A 21400-nucleotide genomic window follows, 5' to 3' on the forward strand; every position below is an offset into this window, starting at 1 on the left:
TGTATCCATATCATGGCGTTTTGCCACAGCGCCACAAACAGACGTGTGTGAAGGCTGGTTCTTTTCCAGAACACATTAAAAACATATGCATGACATATAAGATGTCAGCTGCAGACTTACCTAAACACCTCTGTTATGATCGCCCATCCGACAATGATTTATCCGTGATTATTTGGCCTCTCTCCATTTGGGGCAGGGGACAAGGAAAAGACCACTCGTTCGGTTTATGCATGGATCATTGAGGAACACTGGGCCTCTTGTTAGTATGTTGAATTTTACTCCAGAATGAAACATTCTGTTTTCCTAACCTGGTTAAGTAATCACATTACCTAAGACTCCATAAAGTGGAACAAACAGTAGCATATAACCCTGACTTCTTTTTATGTGCCTTGAGTGACAGATTGGCTTTCATCAAAGACGCAAGCAAAGTTATATAGTCATTTTCTATGCTAAGAATACTAAATTGATCCTCATATGTAGAACATCTGGTGAAAAGCAATTTCCACCCAAGTGTTTTAGTATTTCCTCCTAATTAATTTCACATGTACATGACAAGAGTGTGCGGCCTCCCAGAACCAAGGCACAAAAGCCAGCTTTGTCTCACTGTTAGAAAAGTCATCTGCGGTTCCTGGTTTAAAACTTGCTGGCACTTTGACGCTTGAAATCAATGCTGAAAGCAGCATTTTGGAGAGAAAAGTCACATCTCGCGCCTCAGTGGCACAGGGGGCTAAGGGTTTACGTTTACATCTGCTCAACTTGGTGACTCGTGGAGCAAGCGGAGCATGTCAGGCAGAGTTGCATGAAACAGGCAAAGGTGAAAGACAGCAGGCACAGAGCCTGCACAGCAATGAGTGAAAAGTAAGTGCTAAGCCACCAATCCAAGCCATAATGACGGAGTGTGCGTTTTAAAAATGCAGAGTATTAGAGGCAGTTCTTGGTTCTGTGCATGAAATGCTTGAAATTGTCTGTCTTGACTCACCTTAAAGTAACAATTATGTCAAAGCAGTGGACAGAGGAATCCCCGTAAAAATGTAAACCTCACCTTTCAGCTGATCTTTACACACAGCATTGCCAAATATAATTTCTTGCTGATGACCTTTAAGCAGATCAACCATTAATGTCATGTCGTACTGTATATCACGACTGTCTGAGAGACAGGCGTCTCAGCTTGTGAGGGTGATTGTGAGGCTGCTGCGAGACACAACATTTCTTGTTATTACTTGTCCAGATGACAAGTCAAAAGAGCTCCTAGAACATTGGTGTCAACAGATGAAAAGTTGGCTTGATCAGATTAATCATTAAAGTGAGAGATATGAGCATACCTCAGCATTGTTTTTAACACAATCTTGATGCTGCTCAATCTGAGACGTCTGTTTGGATAGGGTGTCTGGGACCACCTGGATGAATCTAACTTTTGTTTGTCAAAACCGCACATTTCTCACCTCTCACGTCTCTTCTTTACGACGGGGTTCCCCCTACCCCCAGAGAGTCTGCTTTTCATCTCACCAAGCGCTTCATCTTGAGAAGCTGATGTGATGCATGGTTACAGAAGAAATAACTGTCCAGAGCTAGCTAGCGGAGGTCCTGTCTGTACATAGGCTAACAAGAATGGGCGGTATTTACCCACACAGATGCAGAAGTGAGATACAAGCAGGTGTTTACAGGAATGTTTGAAGTTAAAGGGAGATGGTGTGTTCTGATTAGAGCCCGGAGTAAGACGGACACTGTAGGTGTTTCTGCTTACACAGAATAAAGAGTCCTCATCCCTTCTTATCTTTTCATTTCTTCTTCCCATCTGCTATGTGTTTTGATAGCTAAACTTGACTCTCAACTCAATTTGGCACCGGGAAGCATGTCATATTGCCATTCCAAACATATTCTTGCTTTGCCTTTTTATACTACCAGTGACAGCAAAATAGCTGCTGTTTGCCTCCTGGGAAAGAATCCATTACACTAACCTCCAAGTTTGTAGCTGTGTTTCTGTTTGTAGGATAAAGAGTTCAAGGAGTTCTATCGTCATTTCTATTGTTCTGAATAGCTCTCTTTTTGTTTAAGTTCAGCTGCTACACCCAGCGCTACACTGTCCGCAGTGAAGAAGCCCTCCTTTCTATTGCAGCTTCAAAGCATTTTTCCCTGGGCGGCAGAGTTACAGGTTCTTTGTGGCATGGGTTATTTGTCAGAGGGTTTGGAGAGTGACTCGTTTCACTCTGTTCTCTGAAAAAGGACTGTGCGTGAGTGCTTGAGCAGTCTAAAGTTACAGCCATGAGCCCCAGTATTACAACCCGATGACTGACAGGAAAAATGGGGTGAGCTCTTTTGCTGGGCTCTTACAAAAACACCAATAAGGAGGAGAGGGAAACAACAGATTAGACTACTGATCTCAATCTGCTCTCCTTTGGTTATTGGGAAATAATAGCTCTCAAAAGGAAGTCATTTAAAAGGGCCTTTAATCAATTCTTCTTTGACGAGCTAGTGGCATGAAAGGCTGGAGTGAGAGGGAGAGCGTGCTCCTATAGCCTGAACATTTTGGTGTGGGGGAAGTACGGGAGAGATGGGCTCTAATTTGTGTTCTTATGGTGTCCAGGCATCTCCAAAGCACTTGATCACCACCACAGCAGGCCTTGATGCCATGTGTGAGTGTAAATGGTTCCAAGGCTCCCTGGTGGTAAAATCACATTGCCAAAATGACCACCAACTCTAAATGAAACACTACCCCCTTTTTAAAAGGTCCCATTCAAAACCCAGTGGGTTTTTTTAAAAGGCGCATAAGGTAGCAATTTCCCTCAAATATGGCGTAGCCCAATAACTGCTGAAGTAACTGACACCATGTCAGGGCGAATGAAAGATTGTTTTACACAATGTATGAAGCATTTGCAAGATCTAAGATAGAAAAAATGGCAGTGAGGAATGCTATATTTGTACGTAAACATGTGCAACCTCAGGAGTTGTATTGTACTACATTCTTGCCATCACTGTAATTCTTTACCTCTTTTTGTTTTATAGTTACAGCCAGAGTACAAAGGTCTGTGTACTGAGTGAGTACTGTGTTCATTCCGAAGCATGTGCAAATCTGTTTTAAGTTCAAGAGAGGAGGAACCCTTTAATTTAAACCCTAAAATGAAGTCATTCATTCCCTGCTAAACTTCGCTGTGACCCATAAGGTTAGGTAAACAAGTGTCCCTTGCATTACTGTCAAAAAGATCCAGCCCCTCGCTCTGCCGTGATGTAAACTCCAACTATCCTGTTACAGTTGCACGAGGAGAAACTGGAGGGATGGCAGAAAGGAAGAAGAATGTGTGCTTTTTTGATGTCAGTACCTGAGGCTGTTCTCAGGAAGGTGTCCTACAAGGAAAGTCTGAAAGCTGCCTTCTTCCAAAGCAGAAAACTGAAGAAGGGAGGACAGACCAATGCTCTGAGCCCAGCAGGCCTGCTCAGATCTATTACCAGCTCCAGCTCCAGCTCCAGCTCCAGCATGGGCTGGAATGTGAGGAATCCTACTGGGCTGGGGTTCTAGAGCAGGGGTCCAAACCTCACATCGCCGCTTGCCCTCATTTTTCCGTCACTTTTGGTATTGTATTTGGAAAGATGATTGTAATGCAGCAGGAAATATCACTACAGAGTAATAGTTCTGGAGGAATGGTATGGACAAGATTGAGACTTTAGTCATAAAGTGTACAAGAAAATTGTACTAATGCATCCTGAATATTGGAAAGATATGGATTTTTAATATTCCTAAACAAGAATTTTCGATCAAGTACAGAAAAATCACACAAGGCAGTTGTTTATTTGGAAAAAGAAGCAGTAGCTTTGGCATGAATAAGAATTATACCCTGGATATCGCTAATGTGACACTAATTGCTTCTTAGTCTGTCAGAGGACAAGAGAGAGAAGAGACAGAAAGACAGAGGATGAGAAAAAAGGGGTAGAGAGAGAGTACCGGGTGCTGACTGAGGGCTGTAATGACTGCCAATGGAATGCCTACACCCATAATCCTCTCTGTCACTGCTGACAGATCCTCTTGACCTCTGAACTACTGATGTTAGGAAGGAAAAAAGGAAGTCACAACTTAATAAAATTACCTGGTGGTTAGCACTTGTTTCGGCGGGGCAGTTGTCTTTGGCTGGTGGACTGTTTACATAGGTAAAACACGTCTCTCAATATTCAGTTTGAGAAGCTACAAGATAAAGTTTAACCTCCTGCTGTTTTGGATGTGCCCTTTGATTGCTGCTCTGTGCATGTGTGCACTCCAACACATAAGGTCAAAGGGCAAGGATTTTATGACAACTGAGATACTCAGAGGTGCTATTTCATATATTCTGGCACTTTGAAAAACAAAAATCTCAGCCATTTCTTTTCTGACATAGGCACTGTAGCACTTTCCTGTGGTTTGCCTGGCTAATCACTCACACATTACACACATATCTGACAGTGTATGTGTGTGTGTGTTTTGGAGGCACACTACGATCTATATTTCAGCAGGCAGGCTCGGTCTGAAGACATGGGCCAAAGCTGTCAAAAGTTTGTCATCGATTCTCTCTGCCTTGTCATCAGTCTTATCTGATCACACTGTTTCTCACTCCATGTTCTCCTCCCTCATGGCTAATACAAACACAGACTCCCTGTGCTCAGGAAATTCAAGGGAGGGCCTCAAGAGGGCCTCTTAAACAATTTGTGGGTTTCTGTATAGTAGATGTATTTATAAAAAAAACTTTTCCACTGTGCTAGGGACACTAACAAACTAATGATGTTTTTCATGTAAACGTCAAATTTGACTTTTTTTCCGGTCTTGATTATTTTAAAATGTACTTTGAACAGAAGAGGATTTGTGCTGTCAATATATTTTCAGTCAAAGTACATTGCAGGAGAGATACATGTGTTGTATAACACAAACTGTGATCCTTTGGCTAATTTATATAGTTAACTGAAACTACTAACTTTTTTGGAATAATTTTAGCAGCATTTAGTGCAGTCACTCTTTACATTACCTGTCCTTGGCTTTACATTCTTCTACTAATGTGTTTGACAATGACAACACTGTGACTGGAAGTGGGATATAACCTATTTCTTCTCAATCCTGTAAACTCTGTTACTAGTAAACCACCAAATCTAGCAACTCACATCTGCTAATATGTCCCATTCTTGCACACTTCGCAGTATGTGTTTATTTATTAGGACAGCTGTGTCATTATTGTTCTTTTATGTTCATCCTACAGATCATATCTGACTATAGGATGATACTGTTACGCAATGTCCTGTGTATAAGTGTCATCATGTTTCTGGCCCTACTCTCTTCCTCCTCCTGAGCCTGCTGCACTGACAATTAGTTTGACAAACATGCAATCACCGTAGTTACAGACAGCCCCTTTAGTTAGGGTAGAGCGCAGTGTGAATTATGGTTGAGATGGAAACCTTTGAATTATGGGTAAGCTCTGAAGTGCCTCTCGTCCAGGGAAAGAAGAAGAGGAGGAGGAGGAGGAGGAGGAGGGATCTTTACAGACTTGTGCCACAGAAGAGTGCTGACAGAGACCTGGCTCGGCAAACTGCAGCAGAACCAGAACAACAAGAGGCTAACCCAAACACGGACCAGCAGAACCGGAGAAACCCAGCTTGGGCAGGGTCAGACGGTGCATCTCACCGCAGAACAGTGAAGGAGGTTGACGGCGCGTAACCTCTCACCAGTCGATCCGCCATTTGCTCAAGCCAGCTCTGCGAACACACGCTTGGAAAACAGCATTGCAGGCATTCCTGCCTAATTGTACATTTGTCCTCGTTCAAAGGGAAGAAGTGTTAGGCCAGATACAAAGAATCTTGGGATAGGGCGATAGGGCCAGCATCCGTCCCTAGCCTCCTGAGGGCTATTTAAAGGTACAGTAGGCTGTATTTTCCGCCGCACAGTGAGGCACCCACCCTTCCGCCTGGCTCCATATTGGAACCAGATGCTGCTGGATGCGAGGCGCCACTAATTTAAGTGGACAGGGCAGATGGAAGCGACTCGCCCTGCATGCATACCACCCCCTGTTGGCTTTCATGTGATGAAAAATCTCTGCAGTATGGCGGGGGAGGTCCACTCAGTGAAACACACAATACATGCACACATTAATACAGCGTGAACATACATTGACATACTCATATGCTCTTGTACTTTAACTGTTTACACACAACCACAGAGACATAGCAACACAACAAACACACACACACTATGGAGGATATATCTGACTTATTCAGTAAGAGAAAAGAGGACTGTACACCACGAAATAGCAGCATTATCCCGGAAATAATTTTGATAAAGCCCACCTGTACTCCTTCCAAAAGTCTATATTGAGAAAAACATGTTCTGAGGTGTAACTGAAAGCACAGAAAAGATTTTTAGCAAAATTGACTTGAAAAAGTTTTAAGGTAATGTAAAAAAAATCTGCACACTGAGAACAAAGTTTGACAGTCTCAGAAAATATGTGATGTTGTTGGCAATGCACGATACTAGTTGTTTGGCAGCTTTCTCCTTAAAATTTATATTAAATTCCATTCAAAATCTGATTAGGTCCAGAAAATTTTGTGCTAGCCTCAATAGAAAAACACCACCCACTAACTTACTTATAAAATGTCTCTCTCTTGTTTATATTCCAAACATTCAGCAAGCCTCTTCTCTCAGCCATGTTTGGTGCTGAATATCCCCACTTGTTAGGACTAAAGCCTTGTCAGCAAACCTTGTCACCTGGTAGGAAGACACTGACTTGACGTTAAGTCGGCAACCCCATCTCGCCATAAATTGTTAGAGCGCCTTGCAACCATAACAACTATTGTATCGTCCCTCGGTGTGTGTAAGCGTGTGCGTTTATGTGTGTGTGCGTAAGTGCACATGGGGTGTGAGTGCATGCGTATATGTACGAGTTTGTCTGCATAAGAAATAGCCCTCCATAGTGGTGTCCTTTGTCTGCTGAGGTGACAGGTAATTGAGTCAAAGAGGATAGAGGAATTATGGCCGGGAAGCAATTTGAAACGTTTTCAAGGCTTTAGAGCCAAACCCTCACTGGTGGTTAATTGCTGTGTGACACAACCGCACGCAGTCCTTTTGCTGGGTCTAAGTTAGCGTGAAATGAAAATATAATGCTTTTATATATATATATATATATATATATATATAAATGTGAATACAGTTTTAACATAGCAAGCCCCATATCTTTTTATAATACAAGAAGTTCTCAAGTACAAGAATATTTTATCTATAACTGACAATATTCTCATATACAATGACCATACTAGGATTAAAAGGCTTGAGGACTTTGTATAGTTAAATTTGTTGATTCTCTCTACTCTTTGCTGTCCTATATGATCTCGAGATAACAATGGCATGCATGTTAAGGTGTCCAAGAATGGTCCTCCCCACTGGGTCCAGATTCCTGACTGGCCCCAATGTATTGACAGTCCACTTGCACACACCTGTTGTCTCACCATCTGGTGAATGTACATTAACTGTGAATAGAAAACTTGCAGATTGGACAGGAAATTTCTTCTTTGATAGCCTATGTTTGTTTAGCTGGACTTGGTTGACCTGTGTTGACCTATCTCCTCAAGCTTAGCAGTCCACGGCCAGAGCCCTGCATTGCACCCATAGCCATCCACCAACAAAACAAGACTTACTACATTGCTTTATAACACACAAATGAAAGTATTATCCAAACTGACAGGAAATGTGTGTAAACCAAAATATTGATATTCAGAAAAACAGAAAGTGAACTTATTTGTTGGTTGCGCACTCCTGTCTCATTGAAATTCATTAAAATTGGTTAGATTTCGCTGTTGATCTCGCAAGTACTTTTAAGTGCTATTAAGTTTGTCTCCTTGTTTTTTTTTTAACTATTTCCAATGTAATATGACATTATCAGGATTTTGAAATACATTAGATTAACACTGTATACTGTATTAAAACTGTCATGGCTGCATGCCCTGTTGGTGTTGATGATCCTGGCTCTGTGAGTTTTTGGCCATTGCATGACCTTATGGGGCATTATGGTTTTTGAAAGCCCCATTTAGTGCATATAAGATAAACATGTGTTGGGAATCCCCCTCCAGGTGTACAGTAAATATGCCTGATCTGTCTGAAATTAGGTGTGATTATCTGGACAGGATTATTGCCCAAGCCCAACTTTGAGAAAATAATAAATAAATAGGTGACTCATTCAGAATTAATGTGCTGTGGCCTTGAATACCTGTATTAAGAATAAGGTACCTTTCACCCAAGAAATCCAAGCACACCAACAATGGCACACACACACACACGCACACACACACACACACAAATATATGCAAACATGCATTAAGGAACACACACAAACACAGGGGGGTTAAGGGGTTGCTTTGTTATCATGGAGATGCCCTGTGGCTGTCATTAAGCGTTGTTTTCACTATCCCCCTGGTGTCCTGAAGCTTAGCTAGATGTCACAGCTATGGCAGGAATGCTCGAGCAGAGAGGCCAAGAAGGGGTCACAGCTAGGATGTAAACATCAACATTTTCTTTCTTGAAAGGATTTAGGCCCACTTGAAGGGAAAACGCTCTACCACAGCACAAAGCCTGATCCCTAACTCCACACCTGGCCTTAGGCACAGACCTATGACCAGCTTATCTCCACCTAATCCTCCATTTAAAATCATTTGTGGGGCACAAAACTGACCTTAGATCAGCATCTTAGTGCGGCCTAGGCTTAGTCAGCACTAGGTAGTTACTGCTTATAGGGATTGGGAGAAGGGCTTTAGCTACAGATCACTATCAGAGAAGACAGAAGTTTTACGCCCTCTCTGGAACTGTGCCATAGCGGGCCATGGAAAATAGACCCTTTGTGCAGTGCTGATTGGCAGATCTACTCATAACAAACGCACTAAATGGTAAAGTCACAGTGGGAGGTGAAGGGGTCTGATAAATTCAGGCTTTTCATTTAGACACAATGATGCCTTTTGTCTCAAGATGTCGGTTTTGAAATGACAATTGGACATTGTGTAACTTAAAGACTAGACTAGATTAGGGGAATGCCATATAGGCAAGCTATGACTCAACGAATGGCTAATGAGACATAAAACGTGTTTTTCTCTATTTTATTTCTCTCCAGAAGAGAGCTCACTTCTCTCTTCCAGCTGTGCATAGATGGTTTGAATTAGCCCTGCAATCTCCCTAGAGGATGAGCTGTAATGGTGCAAATTTAGGGCCTTTCTGACAAGACCTTGACACTTGATATGTTGGTCAACTCCCCGTTCCATGTTGGTTTTGCCAATCCATAAACATTGAGTCCACAGGGACCTGTGGAAAGAAAAGAAAAGAAAAAGGAAATACTGAAAGAAGGATTGGGTTAAATAGCCTGATTCTATTCTGTTGTAGTGTTACAGACCTGCAGCCCCATCTACTGTTGTGCCATACAATAGGAGCAAAAGATGCCCAGAGGCACAGATGTCTGGGGTGAGCCTGTGTCTTTACCGAAGCAATACCTAGCTGAGAGGGAAGTGGTCAAAAGGAATGGCCAATCAATTTTGGCTGTGTTTGTGTTGTTATTCAGAACTGCACTGTAAATACTAGATTTCAGTAGCTACATCCCTCTTACTCGTTCTTACTCACTTTCTTAGTCTCTCCGTCAAACATGTGACCGTGGTTATGCTAACACAGCATGGGATGTGAACCATTTTTAGGCTGCGGCCACAAGCATGGCATCTGCAACCCTTCCACTGGCCTCATCTGGAAGTTGCAAAATGTGTATTCATGTGCCAAATGGATATATTTAAGTAAATATTAAGAAACGTTCTGTTTGCAAACTCAGAATTTAATAGTGCCTGAGATTTCATGATGACTTTAGTGATTGTGCATTTAGTTTCTTTGCTTGCAAACACAGTTATGTAAATAAAACAACAACATGACAACTGCTACCACGCAGACACCCTCAAAGCTAATAGTGTGGCTACCCTACCACCAGAACATAAACACGAAATTCCTATATCCTCTCCATTGCTTTGATCATTAATGTTTGGATTCAGGATCTGAATTCTGGTCACTGAAGGCTAATTTACTGCAGGATCTTTGCAGACAGAAGGGTCCAGTACAATATATTGTATCATGTGCTTACTCCGTATCTGCATAGATTTAAACTGAACAAATAGTAGTATTTGTCAGTGGTTTGAAGTGGTTGTGTTTTCCTTCTCTGATCATTTTGACATGCAGGTAATGAGTTCTCTGACAGAGTGAAACTGGCCCAGCTGCAGCTCTGCAGGTGAATGATGTCTTCTACTTCCTGGCTGTGAAAGGGCCCTGTGTGGTCCTAGTTTCTTTACATCATACCAAAAGGTGCACGGATACGGAACCTGTCACCCATGTTGCCATTTGATATTCATGAATACTCAGTTGATTGTTGACATTGCCAACTGACCTTTTTTTGTTTTTGGTACTGTGTGTGTATGTGTGTATAGAAGTGTGTGTGTGTAAAGCTTCTGTAGAGGTGTAGTATCCACAGCTGTGAGGTAACTGTGCCTATAATCTGTCTCACCAGAACTGTGTAACCTGAGTTAGAGTGAGGTTAAGGGTCAGTTATTGAACTTGAATTACACTGGGAGAGGCCTCCCTCTGCCCCTCACCACCCCTCTCAGCCACCCTGTGGGGTTTGTTTGTTTTCTCTCCCAGTCTCTCCCAGAGCTTACCCAGTCCTCTGTAATGAGTATTTAATACACACCCTCAGACATGTTTACGTTCAGTAACAGCACTGGCCGTGTGATCTTGCAACACACTCAGACATGTGTGTCAAAGTATATGTTTGTGCATGTGTGCGTGTGTGTGCACGTGTGTGTGTGTGTGTGTGTGTGTTGATGTGTGCGTGTGTATGTATATATGCATGCATGCGGGTTCCCTTTTATTCCAACTCCCACCCTCTATTTTCCTCATTTCTTAAGTCTGTAGCCTAAAGGGAAGAACACCTGCAAGTTTTTTTTAACCTCCTCTTCAATCTCAGATAAGACAATAGAAGCAGTAGAGGTGTTTGGTTACACACAGAAACAGAGCAAGGAATGAGACATATTAAAACCTCCTCTGTCTCGGCCACAAGGTCGCTGCAACTCTCCAGGTGTGAATAATGTCAAAAAAAACAACAACACATTTTTGTGTCAGTAAAATCGGGTTGGGGAGTAAAAAAGAGCTTCAACGTTTTGCTTCAAACTCATAATTTGACCTGAACCACAGGCCCTGGGCCCCTTCTGCAAGCTGTTAAGTTTTTAACATATCGTTTTTCACTGCACATGTTCTGTGTTATGTTAGTTATCAGGAATTTGGATTGAATGGACAATGAAGTTCCTGAACCTTGAGAGAAGGATTATTCCTAATTGTAAGCAGAGGAGAGCCACCAGGGAAATGTAAAGTTATGCCACAGCACGCTCTGTTGGTGAACCTGATGCATTGTCCCACTAGAAGCCTTTTAAAGTCCCGGTATGGCTTTGGTCTTTTTATAGGCTAGAAACCACATCCCTGGTGTCTTTGAAGAGCTCGTATTCACTAAATGGTAGTTTGGCCTGCCAGTACTTACTCACTATTTTATAAGTATGAGTGGTAGAGGAAATCTTTGAACTGAACCCATTTAGAATCCCAAGGCCGCTGGTTTCATAATACAGAAGTAAAAACACTATAGTCACATAATTAGCAGAGAGGCCCATGAATTACTCTTGAGTGTTTTCCCTTGCACAGGTGGATAGGAGAAATGGTTGAAACTTGGCTTTATAGGATTTAATCCCTTTCCTTACAGCATACACAACATACAGTATGTTGATTTTGCACGCATACGCACAGGAATTTTTATTGTCACACACACTCCCGGTCCCTCAGGATTTCAGTGTGCACCAGAGGCTGTAGACACATACTGTCAAATTAATTGTACATTTGCAGTGGGCCATACTAGTGTCGGGTCTCTCAAACCACTCCAGAAAGCACACAGGAAACAATTAAATTGGGACCAATACAACTATTCAGTGATAGTTAAATTATAACCACTCAAGTGTGAATTTTACCGGTGTCCAGGATTATAGTGCATATGGCTGACATGGAAGACATTTTACAAGCTTTTTAATATGTTACTCCAAAGTACGTTGTTGAACAAATCATATACAGCATTCTGACAGGTTAACAGAGAATGGGAAACATATTTTTGATGGCTATACTGTGAAATAACTGTCTTTTGATAGTATTTCAGTATTGTGTCTTTAGTTATAATTATAAATAAATCATGATTAATTATGACAACAACATCAAGCTTGAAACAACAACAAAAATTTTCTGTGTTTTTAATGCCATTGAGTGTCTGGCCTTACCATTAGGCCATTGTGGTGAAGATGGCATATCAATGAGCAGAATACTGTTTTTATTTTTTGCATTAATGTGATGAAGTAACCTGGTCTCTTATACATTGGAAGGTCATAAACAGACTTTACTGTCTGGTTATTTTACTTATAAAGTGTTTTGTAATTGTTTTTCCTTAACATTTTAGATTTCATAAAATATACAAATACCACAATATAATAGGGGACTTTAACCATATTCTTTCAATTTAGTGTGTGTGATGAAAGTTTTTTCCTGCTACACATAAAAGAACATCATAAAAAAAAATCACAACATATGATTTTAATCATTTTATTTTATGATTTAGGCTTAAATCTTAAAACCTGGCACAATTGTTTCAAACAAGCCCCATCACATGCTATAAGGCTGTTTCTGTATAATAAACATTCATATTTATTCAAATATATATTTAACATGCATTATCAGAAAGTATTTAGCACATTGTGCTGTATTAAGAAATTATTATCATTTGAATATACTCTATGTAGCCCAGTTTGAAAGCATGCGCTATCACAAAGTGCACTGGCAGGAGAGATCCAGAAGATGCTGCTAATGTGCTGCCTTTGCCTAACTGTTTGATTCTGTTTGGGTTCATAGAGAGGACAAGGCAGGCATCAACTTAAACAGACCCATTGCCATTCCCAGAGGCCTTGTTTATACTATTCATACGCTGTAGCTGTCAGTGCTCTTCCCCTGTCACATCTGAAACTCCAGATAACTGATTCCAAAACACTGCACTGATTTGACTGTGTGGTTAATAGAAAAATGTTTCTGCATCCTGTCAGACCCAGTGGACACACTGGCAAAACAACTCTGCCTTATTCCCACATAGAGCTGTCCTTGCATAGAAATGTAGGAAGAAATTAATATCATTTAGCTACTAATGCTAATAATGGAGTACCGGTTATTTTGACATTTCACAGCTCAGGTTATTTCATAAACAGAAATTTAGTTCATTAAGCCAGCCTTGGCATCTAAAACTGAATGATACAAGCAAACTGAACTGACGTTTGAAGGTGAGAGGGCAGAAAGGTGCGCAGGTTTGACGCATTGGGTCCATAATTCAGCATAGTTAATTATATGCTGAATGTGCAGCCTAGGAGGGCTCATGAGTTAATATTGATAATGAAAGCTCCAGCAGGCAGTCATTTGAGAACACCTGTTTCTCATCAAGTGCATGTAGAAACACTGACGCACTGCTGTTCATTCTCTCCTGTCACCGCATATGAAGCAAATCACCCATCTCACCTCCATCATTAACCAACCAAACCAGTGTAATCGCCTGTTGAGGGGTAGTGTGTATACGGCTATACCTGCAACCTTAACTGGTTGAAGGTACAAGAGCAAGATCAGTGCAGCATGTTGGATATTCACTGTGCGTATGACAACGCCATTGACCTCAAACGGATCTTGAATTCTACAGAGGTCTTATCTTGAATACAAAAAAGTCACACATCCTTCATCAGCAAGTAGCCAGCCAATCAGTGATCCTGCCTCCCATAAAAGTGGACGTTATCAACCTTGAAGATGAGAATCACACATTTTTACCAATTATCTCTCCTCAAATGTAGAAATCCTTACAGCTTTACCAACGTCTGAGCTTTGCAGTTTCTACCTGCAGAAGCTTACTATGAGAAAGTATTTTAATACATACGTTGAAGATAATTTGCACATAAACACCTGAGAAATGCTGGATAACCGGCTGGACAATATGGGCAACTGCTTCGGGTCTCCAGACTCTCAGGGTGCCCAAAGGTCCCTGGTTTTCTGTGTGGCAATTATTTTGTAATTTGATTAATTGCAAATTTGTTTGCACTTGTAGAGCTCAATCAAAAACTGAAATCATAAGGACTCTGTGTTTTTGCATGATCTTGTATTACAGAGGTGTAAAATTGGAGTTTAACATCAGTATTGATATTATGCTTACATGGTGCATATTCTTTTTTTCTGTTTAATGAAATTATCACAAACTAGTGTGCAAACAGCAAACCTGGGGTAGTTTTCCAGCAGAGGAATTCTGATTGATTTCATTTTTGCCCCTGTTCCTGCTCACAGGCGAGGCCCTGCCTTGCACTAAAGGAAGTCAGTTTAAGAAGGAGCCAGAAGGAGGAAATAAATGACACGTAGTGGTTCCAAAAAATGTGACTGATCCCTTCCACCATGCATGCTACTGCTATCACTTATCCAAGACCACTGTGAAGCACAAATTGTGACTCGTGTAGGTTTGACTCTCCTGACAGAGTCACACTGGGCTTATTTAATAAAAGCCTTCTTAGAACCTAATCTCTGCCTCAAATTTTCCTGACGCATTATGCACATCTATGGCAACATCCACATTTTAATTGTTTCAACAAAAAGCAAAGAAAGAAACACTCCAATAACAACTTGCATTATTTCATTGTAAAAGCTAAGTGTTTCTCTAAATGAAGGTAATAGGACATTTGTGGTCTTAGGACTTTTATATACTGACAATCCAATTATTTCCCCTTACTGTAGGCCTTTGTTTTTTCACCCGAGAATGCTGTGCCAGATTTTAGAGCTCGCTGGAACCTCGGGGCTGATAGGAAGAAAGATGACGGATACCAAATTCTGAATCATGCAGGATAACAATGACTCATTTGCTGTATAAAAACATTTATCTATTGTTCTTTTTTAAATACATGCTACTTTGGAATTCTGACTCATAAGAAAATATTGCCTTTAAAAGTGAAGGCTACTTTCATTTTCTCTCATGCCTCTCCCTCTCTTCTCTCTCTTTTACTCTCTCACACAAACCCTCTCTCACTTTCCTGACTATGACTCTATTCAGGGCCTGGTCCCCAAACTGTCACTTTTAATCAATCATTAATGACAGGAGGCAAACTCAAACAAATTACTGTTATGACTGACATGAAAAGTGCCAGTCAGACTTTGACAGATCTGACTAGTTTGACATGTCTGACAGTCAGCACTGGCCAGTGACTGACCACAGAGGGACACAAAGGGAAAACTGCTTGGAGGACTTAAATAGTCTGGAGTCTCTTTTTGGAAATGGCAGAAAATAAACAGTGTGGGTGGTGCAAAGCCCAGAGGGGCTCTATGTTTTATTTAATAAGAATCTTAAAATCTAAAAAAGTCCTAAAGGCAGTGACGCACTCTTGACTCAAAGAACTTTGAAGAAGTTTAATCATGAAGAAGTAAAAAGACCCACAGCCAAGTATGGGCACTGAAATAGAAATCAAGTGTCAATTCTAGCTGATGGGTGTGGTCTGATTTCTCAAATTAAAGTTGCACCTGTTACCCTCCATACAGTTTTGAATATAATATGAGTCTGATGAGGATAGATGGGATTTTAGAAATTCTATGGTTGTGCTTGCGAAACTTTATAAACCAAAAGATTTTTTGTCACACAAAAAAAGGCCTACATGTATTTTTCATCTATTCAACTATTCCATTATATTTTATGTAAATTTCAACTCCTTTCATGATATTTCAAAGCCTGCTTGAAAAAATGCCAACCCAAGAATACACTTCTAGTGGAAAAATATTAAATCCCTATTATATTTTAATCAAATCGAGTCTGTTGCTATACTCACCCCCACTGCAACATCTAACGCACCCTTTTGATTATGGGGGTGTATTTCAGCTGTCAGTGCTCAGCTCATTCTTTGCTGCATGCCTGATGCCACACCGTTCACCTAAAAGCTATCCCGTCAGTCGCTGCTGCTGCTTACAATATGGCAAAAGTCCCACCTCTACCCTGCCTTCACCTGTGGGTGAGTCTACGTTCCTCCAGATGGGTAGCTCTTCACCCACCACCCGGCTTTTTTTGTGTGACTAGGTGACAAGGTCAGAACCTAGGTTCCAAATAGCTTATCAACACTGTACATGTTGTTCATAATAATCCATCCATTCCATGTGAGCTGGCTGACTGAAATCCCTAAATGATTTATTTATTAGTTATATCAACTGTTCTTGCCTATAGCGGTCAGATTTAAATATGTTCGGTGTAAAAGAATCAGCCCTAAAATCCCAACACAAGGAACTTGTAAAGATTTGATTTAAGGATAAAGTTTTCACACCCCTGGCTTCTCATCTGCTCAAAGCCTGGGGCCACGTTCCTACCATCATATTGCCTCGGACGCACGGCGGCGCTAGATCACTTCAAGCATCGATCCTGCATTGACTTGTACAATTTGAAACCAGACTGCACCTCAATCAGATCCTCCCTCTCTCTCTCTCTCTCTCTTTCTCACTCTCTTTTTCTGTGCCTTAGCTGCATGTCGCTAAGTCTGTCAGTCAGTCGGCGACCCCGGTCCGCTGCGCCTGCGTCCGCCTCCACAGCTCTCCAAAGCCGAGACGCGCCACCGCCGCTGTCAATGCGGGCATGACATACTGGCAGCAGTAGTGGGCTTCCGTCAGCCTGCTTTTAAGCAGATTACAAAGGCAGAGGAAGAGAAATAAGAGTAGAAGAGAGTGAAGTGACTCATTTCTACCCCTGCCGTGCGTCGAGAAGAGTAGATGAGTCAATGGCTGGGGCACAGCCTGGAGTTCATGCGCTGCAGCTCAAGCCAGTGTCCGTGCCAGAGAGCCTAAGAAAGGGCAACAAATTTATGAAATGGGATGATGTAAGTAATGGCGAAAGAGACCGGCAGTGAATCTTCTTTTATTTCACTGGCGGGTGATTTCTTCACGCTTTCTTTGCATGCATTACCACTAGGATGTATTACACAATCTATAGGCTACTCATGCAACAGTAACCGATAGATTTGATTGTCAGTGGAGACCGCACCGACAGGGGCTGCCTGCCTGTGGCTTGCTGGTTAATGGTATAAGAGAAACGCAGCAGCTATAGTGTCTACTTACATGGGCTTTGTTTACATGCCAATCTACAGCAGTGTATGTAGGCGCGCGCGAGTGCTTGTGTGTGAGAATGTGTGCTGTGCTCATTAAATCAAATTAAACATTTGAATTAAGCTCACCCCCCTCCCCCTTCACTGGAAACGTTTTATTAATTAACTACAATTAATAAGTGTGTCGGGGCTCAACACGCGGATCGCAGTGTACCCATCAGGCGATAGTTGTATAATGTATGTGCTGGGTGTTTTTTCTTTCTTTGGTTTTGTTTTGTTATCATTCATCCATGCCAGTAACAGTAGCTGTAGTGAAATGACCTTGATTAAAATTGATTGCAAGCTGCTGTTGAGTATAGCGCGGAAAACATAACAGTAGTAGCCTTTTAACAGACAGCTATGACGCACTGCATCTTCCCCTAAACAACAAATCAACACACCCCTCTAATAATCCTGTATAGAGAATTAACATGCAGCTGTTGCACTTGAAATTGAGTTTCAGCTGAGTGACCATATTGTACTTAATGGCTATTTTCATCTCTTAGGCTGTCACAATAATGGCTCTCTATTTTCTGAAAGGGACTTTCTGTTATATTAGTTTCATGTCTCTCCGCAGCCTATCTCATTTGAATAACTGCATGCATTTCTATGGTTTCTTCTGTTTGTTGTGTGAGCCTTTCAGTATGAGCACAGTCATGCTTACTTTCAGTCTGGGAAATGGGCTGCTCTTTTCCCTCTCTGTGACTGTGACCACCTTCAACTGTTCACAGCGAGTTAACTATGCAGTTATTGTCTTGTGCGGAAGAATTAATAAATGAAGAATCATATCTCATTAAAGGTGACGTTTATGTAAATCATGCAGGTGGATTAGCAGAGGCATTCAGGTGTTGGTAATAAACTGCTAGTTTTACATAAGTGACATTTTGAAATGCAACTTAACAGTGAAATAATCATATTCACTGAGCTCAGGTGATTCAAGCACAGCACAGATGGCATCAGTGGATGAGTGTTATAAGAGTGTGAATGTGGTCAGTACAGATGGCAGAGAGGAAATTATCACTCTGTCAATCATCAATCTTATGCTTAGATAAGAGAACTTGAAGATTTTCTTAACTAGTAATTACTAATGATCGCTCACGTCTTCAGCTCTGTGGTTTATGAGATGTGAGAGGTGTGTGTCTGTTTCCCCTAACAGCCGTGTTTGTGTCTTGTAGGTTGTACATGTGGGCCAAATGCCCACCAGGCCTTTCCTGTAAAAACACACCCCCTCGAATACAGACGTATGCAAAGATACTTTATCTGTTTCATTTCCCATGCACGCCTTCCTTCCTCTTTCCTCTCTGTGTGGTTCATGGAAAGAATCACAGAGGAATACAGGGACAGACTGGGAGAGAAACAGATATAATACATTGTCAGTGAAAAAGGCTTGAACTGAATAATTTTCTTCTTATCATGGCTTTGGATGCTGGGCTACACTCTAACCTCTTTCAACAATTTTTTTTTCTTGTTCCAGTGAAAATTAAAGATTTTGTATCACTGCTGAACATTCAGTGGCCACAAAAAGGTGTAAAGTTTTGTTTACTGTGGAAGGATGGCATACTGCACTTTCAGAAGTGGTGAAGAGAAGCACTGCAGACTTCAGCACACGCTGCTTTGGTGGTTGACTGTTGAAAAAAGAGCAATCAGAAAACCCCTCGAAGTGTCCCACACCTCCTCTGCCTAACTCACACAGACACATGCATACACATAGTGTATTTTTGTTGCTTCCACTTGCAGACAACTGGCTGCTGCAGTGCCCTGGTTGTGGTTTGAAACATTGCTATAGGTGTAATAATGATGCCTTCTGTTAAGAGTGAGTGGAGGATAGGACATCCTAGACTTAGAAAAGTGACCCTTCATCTTAAAGATCACTGATGGAGACTGGCAAGATGTGAAATATGTAAAAAAGATGATGTTGGGTCCACGTAAACAGACATTTTTATAAGCTTATGCTTGTATCAGGTCGGTCTGGTGTGTTTTGAATGAGATATTATCAGGCTCCACACGGGAGCCTAAAATCCCTTAAAGTAGTAGAATATGTCATTAGCAGACAGAACAGAGATATGCTGAGCTCAAATTTCAAACACACCCCTCAGGTAATCAAATGGTGCAAACTCTTCACTAAGAAAATGGCAATGTCTGCTGCCTGGGATTGGTGCCCTCTGGGTGTTAGTAGTTTTGCAAGTCAGTCACTAATCTCATCTTAATTCACCAAAAACAGGCTGCTGCCACCTAATGTCTCCCCATTAATAACAAATCCTCCAAATAGTCAAATGACAATAAAAAGCATGAGCAGTACCACTCTGGAGGCACTAGTCTCAGCAAATAACTCTGAACTCTAATCCACGATGTTAAGTATAAGTATGTTTTTTGTAAATGTGCAAACCCATGAGAGAATCTTGGCTAAGAGTCCATAATGGCTTAATGTGTTTGTAGTGGTGGCCATGGAGAGTTAGGACATTAAGAAAGAAGCTGGTGAAAATGACTGCTCTCACATCATTAGGCAGATTCCCACTGCTCTCAAGCCATCTTCTTTCTTTCTCCCTGACATCAGACAATCCATCAGTCGCTCCATCTTACCCACTGAGTGGATTCCTGGTTTAGTTGAAATGTAAACAACTCACTGTAAATTTATCGATCTAACTCATAATTTTATAAAGTTTTCTAGGAGTAACTGATGGGCTTCATGGAGGATAAAGAAAGAGATATTAATCTGCAAAAACTAAATTGAAAAAATTGGATTGTGGCTTGAGTGGAGATCAGAGATATTGTATGAGATGCTGTATCTTTTTTCCTGCCCTCAGTTTGTAAGTACTTATGCTGCATGTGTTCAGTGGTATGAGCTGCATATTTTGTCATTCAATCAAGCCTGCAAAGATTGTGCAATCATGTGAACAGAACCAAAACGATTCTTCTTGAGTCTCTAATAGATTTCACGGGAATGGTGGGTTGCCATAGCAAATGTCACTATTGCAAATGCCTCTCATGCTGCATTGAACGAGCCTCTCATTTACTTTCTGCTCACTTCCCCCCCTTTTTTTACTTTCTCTTTATCGCTTGTTTTGTACTGTATTTGCCTTTCATAGAGCAGGTGTACCAGGTGTACCAGGTTCCATAAACTATGATTGTCTTACTTAGACAGCACAAAATTATTGCAGAGTAATGATATTTGTCTGCACCTCATCACAAACTCCTCTTCTGTCTACTAGGTCCCAGCTCAACCCTTTCATGATATCCTACAGTGCAAGTCGCATAGGGTCGCACCCATATATGACAAGCGTGTAGCAGATGCAGACCATTAACTCTGTCTGTGATAGGGACATCATTAGAAGCCTCATGAAGGCACTTTGAAGATTTTCTTGCTCTGTGCAGCAAATGTGGTTTCCATCTCTCTGATCTCACAGCCATGGCTGATTGAGGAGGACAATATGCTACTGTTCAGCGGAACCACAGCCACTGTGGACACAAAGCAAAGGCTCTTTCTTTTAATAGAAGCATCCAATAATATCTGGCGTTGCCATGTACGCCTCAGGGTCAAACTGTGTGCGCGTGTGTGTGCTTGTGTGTGTGTGAGACTTGGAGCCATCTCTATGTGGGGACTGTGGGAAAGCATTTGTCTGTTACAAGAGGGGGATAATGGAAACATCAGCTGTGAAGCAACCTGTAGTTCATGATTGCAGTTTTCGCAAATACATACACACACATACACAAACACAAACACAAACACACACACAAAGACGCACACACACACACACACACAAACACACACAATCACAACAAGGCTCCTTGGTCATTTGTGGTGATGCCAGTTTTGTGATGGGGAAAGTACCCTAGAAGGAAAGGATTGTGTGCAAGCTTACAACATAAACAGCTCTTTTAATGTCATTTCAAATTCTGGTATGCATGTTGTATTACAAAATCTAGATCCTTTGATCCTGAGAAATAAATTAATTTGTTTACCCAGAGAATATTTTGCCATACAGTACACGCAAAATGCACTCATGTAAAAACACAGGCTCGGACAGATACAGACGTCAGCAGACACACACATTGACTCCAGATGTCTTTTTCTGTTTTCCTCCAGGATTCTACTGCTGTGACCCCAGTGACTCTAACAGTCGACCCCAAAGGTTACTTTCTGTATTGGACCGACCAGAATAAGGTGAGACACTGCACA

At 41.4% G+C, this 21400-nt stretch overlaps 1 protein-coding gene across 9 annotated transcripts in view; it reads left to right on the top strand.

The window, feature by feature from the left end:
- LOC123977373 (1-phosphatidylinositol 4,5-bisphosphate phosphodiesterase beta-1) overlaps window positions 1–21400 on the top strand; it is a 171373-nt gene that overhangs the window by 37998 nt on the left and 111975 nt on the right. For 5 of the 9 annotated variants that reach the window (XM_046059997.1, XM_046059994.1, XM_046059995.1 and 2 more), the window contains one exon: window positions 21308–21385. Coding sequence is in view for 3 of the 9 variants with exons in the window: in XM_046059992.1 (XP_045915948.1) it covers window positions 16861–16959; window positions 21308–21385 (177 nt within the window). In the remaining 6 variants the exon portion in view is untranslated. Of the gene's footprint in view, window positions 1–16650; window positions 16960–21307; window positions 21386–21400 lie in introns of those variants that run through there. The other 4 variants (XR_006826648.1, XM_046059992.1, XM_046059991.1 and 1 more) reach the window with 1 other exon arrangement.

Source organism: Micropterus dolomieu, linkage group LG10 (assembly GCF_021292245.1).
Source record: "Micropterus dolomieu isolate WLL.071019.BEF.003 ecotype Adirondacks linkage group LG10, ASM2129224v1, whole genome shotgun sequence".
Classification (NCBI taxonomy): Eukaryota; Metazoa; Chordata; class Actinopteri; order Centrarchiformes; family Centrarchidae; genus Micropterus; species Micropterus dolomieu.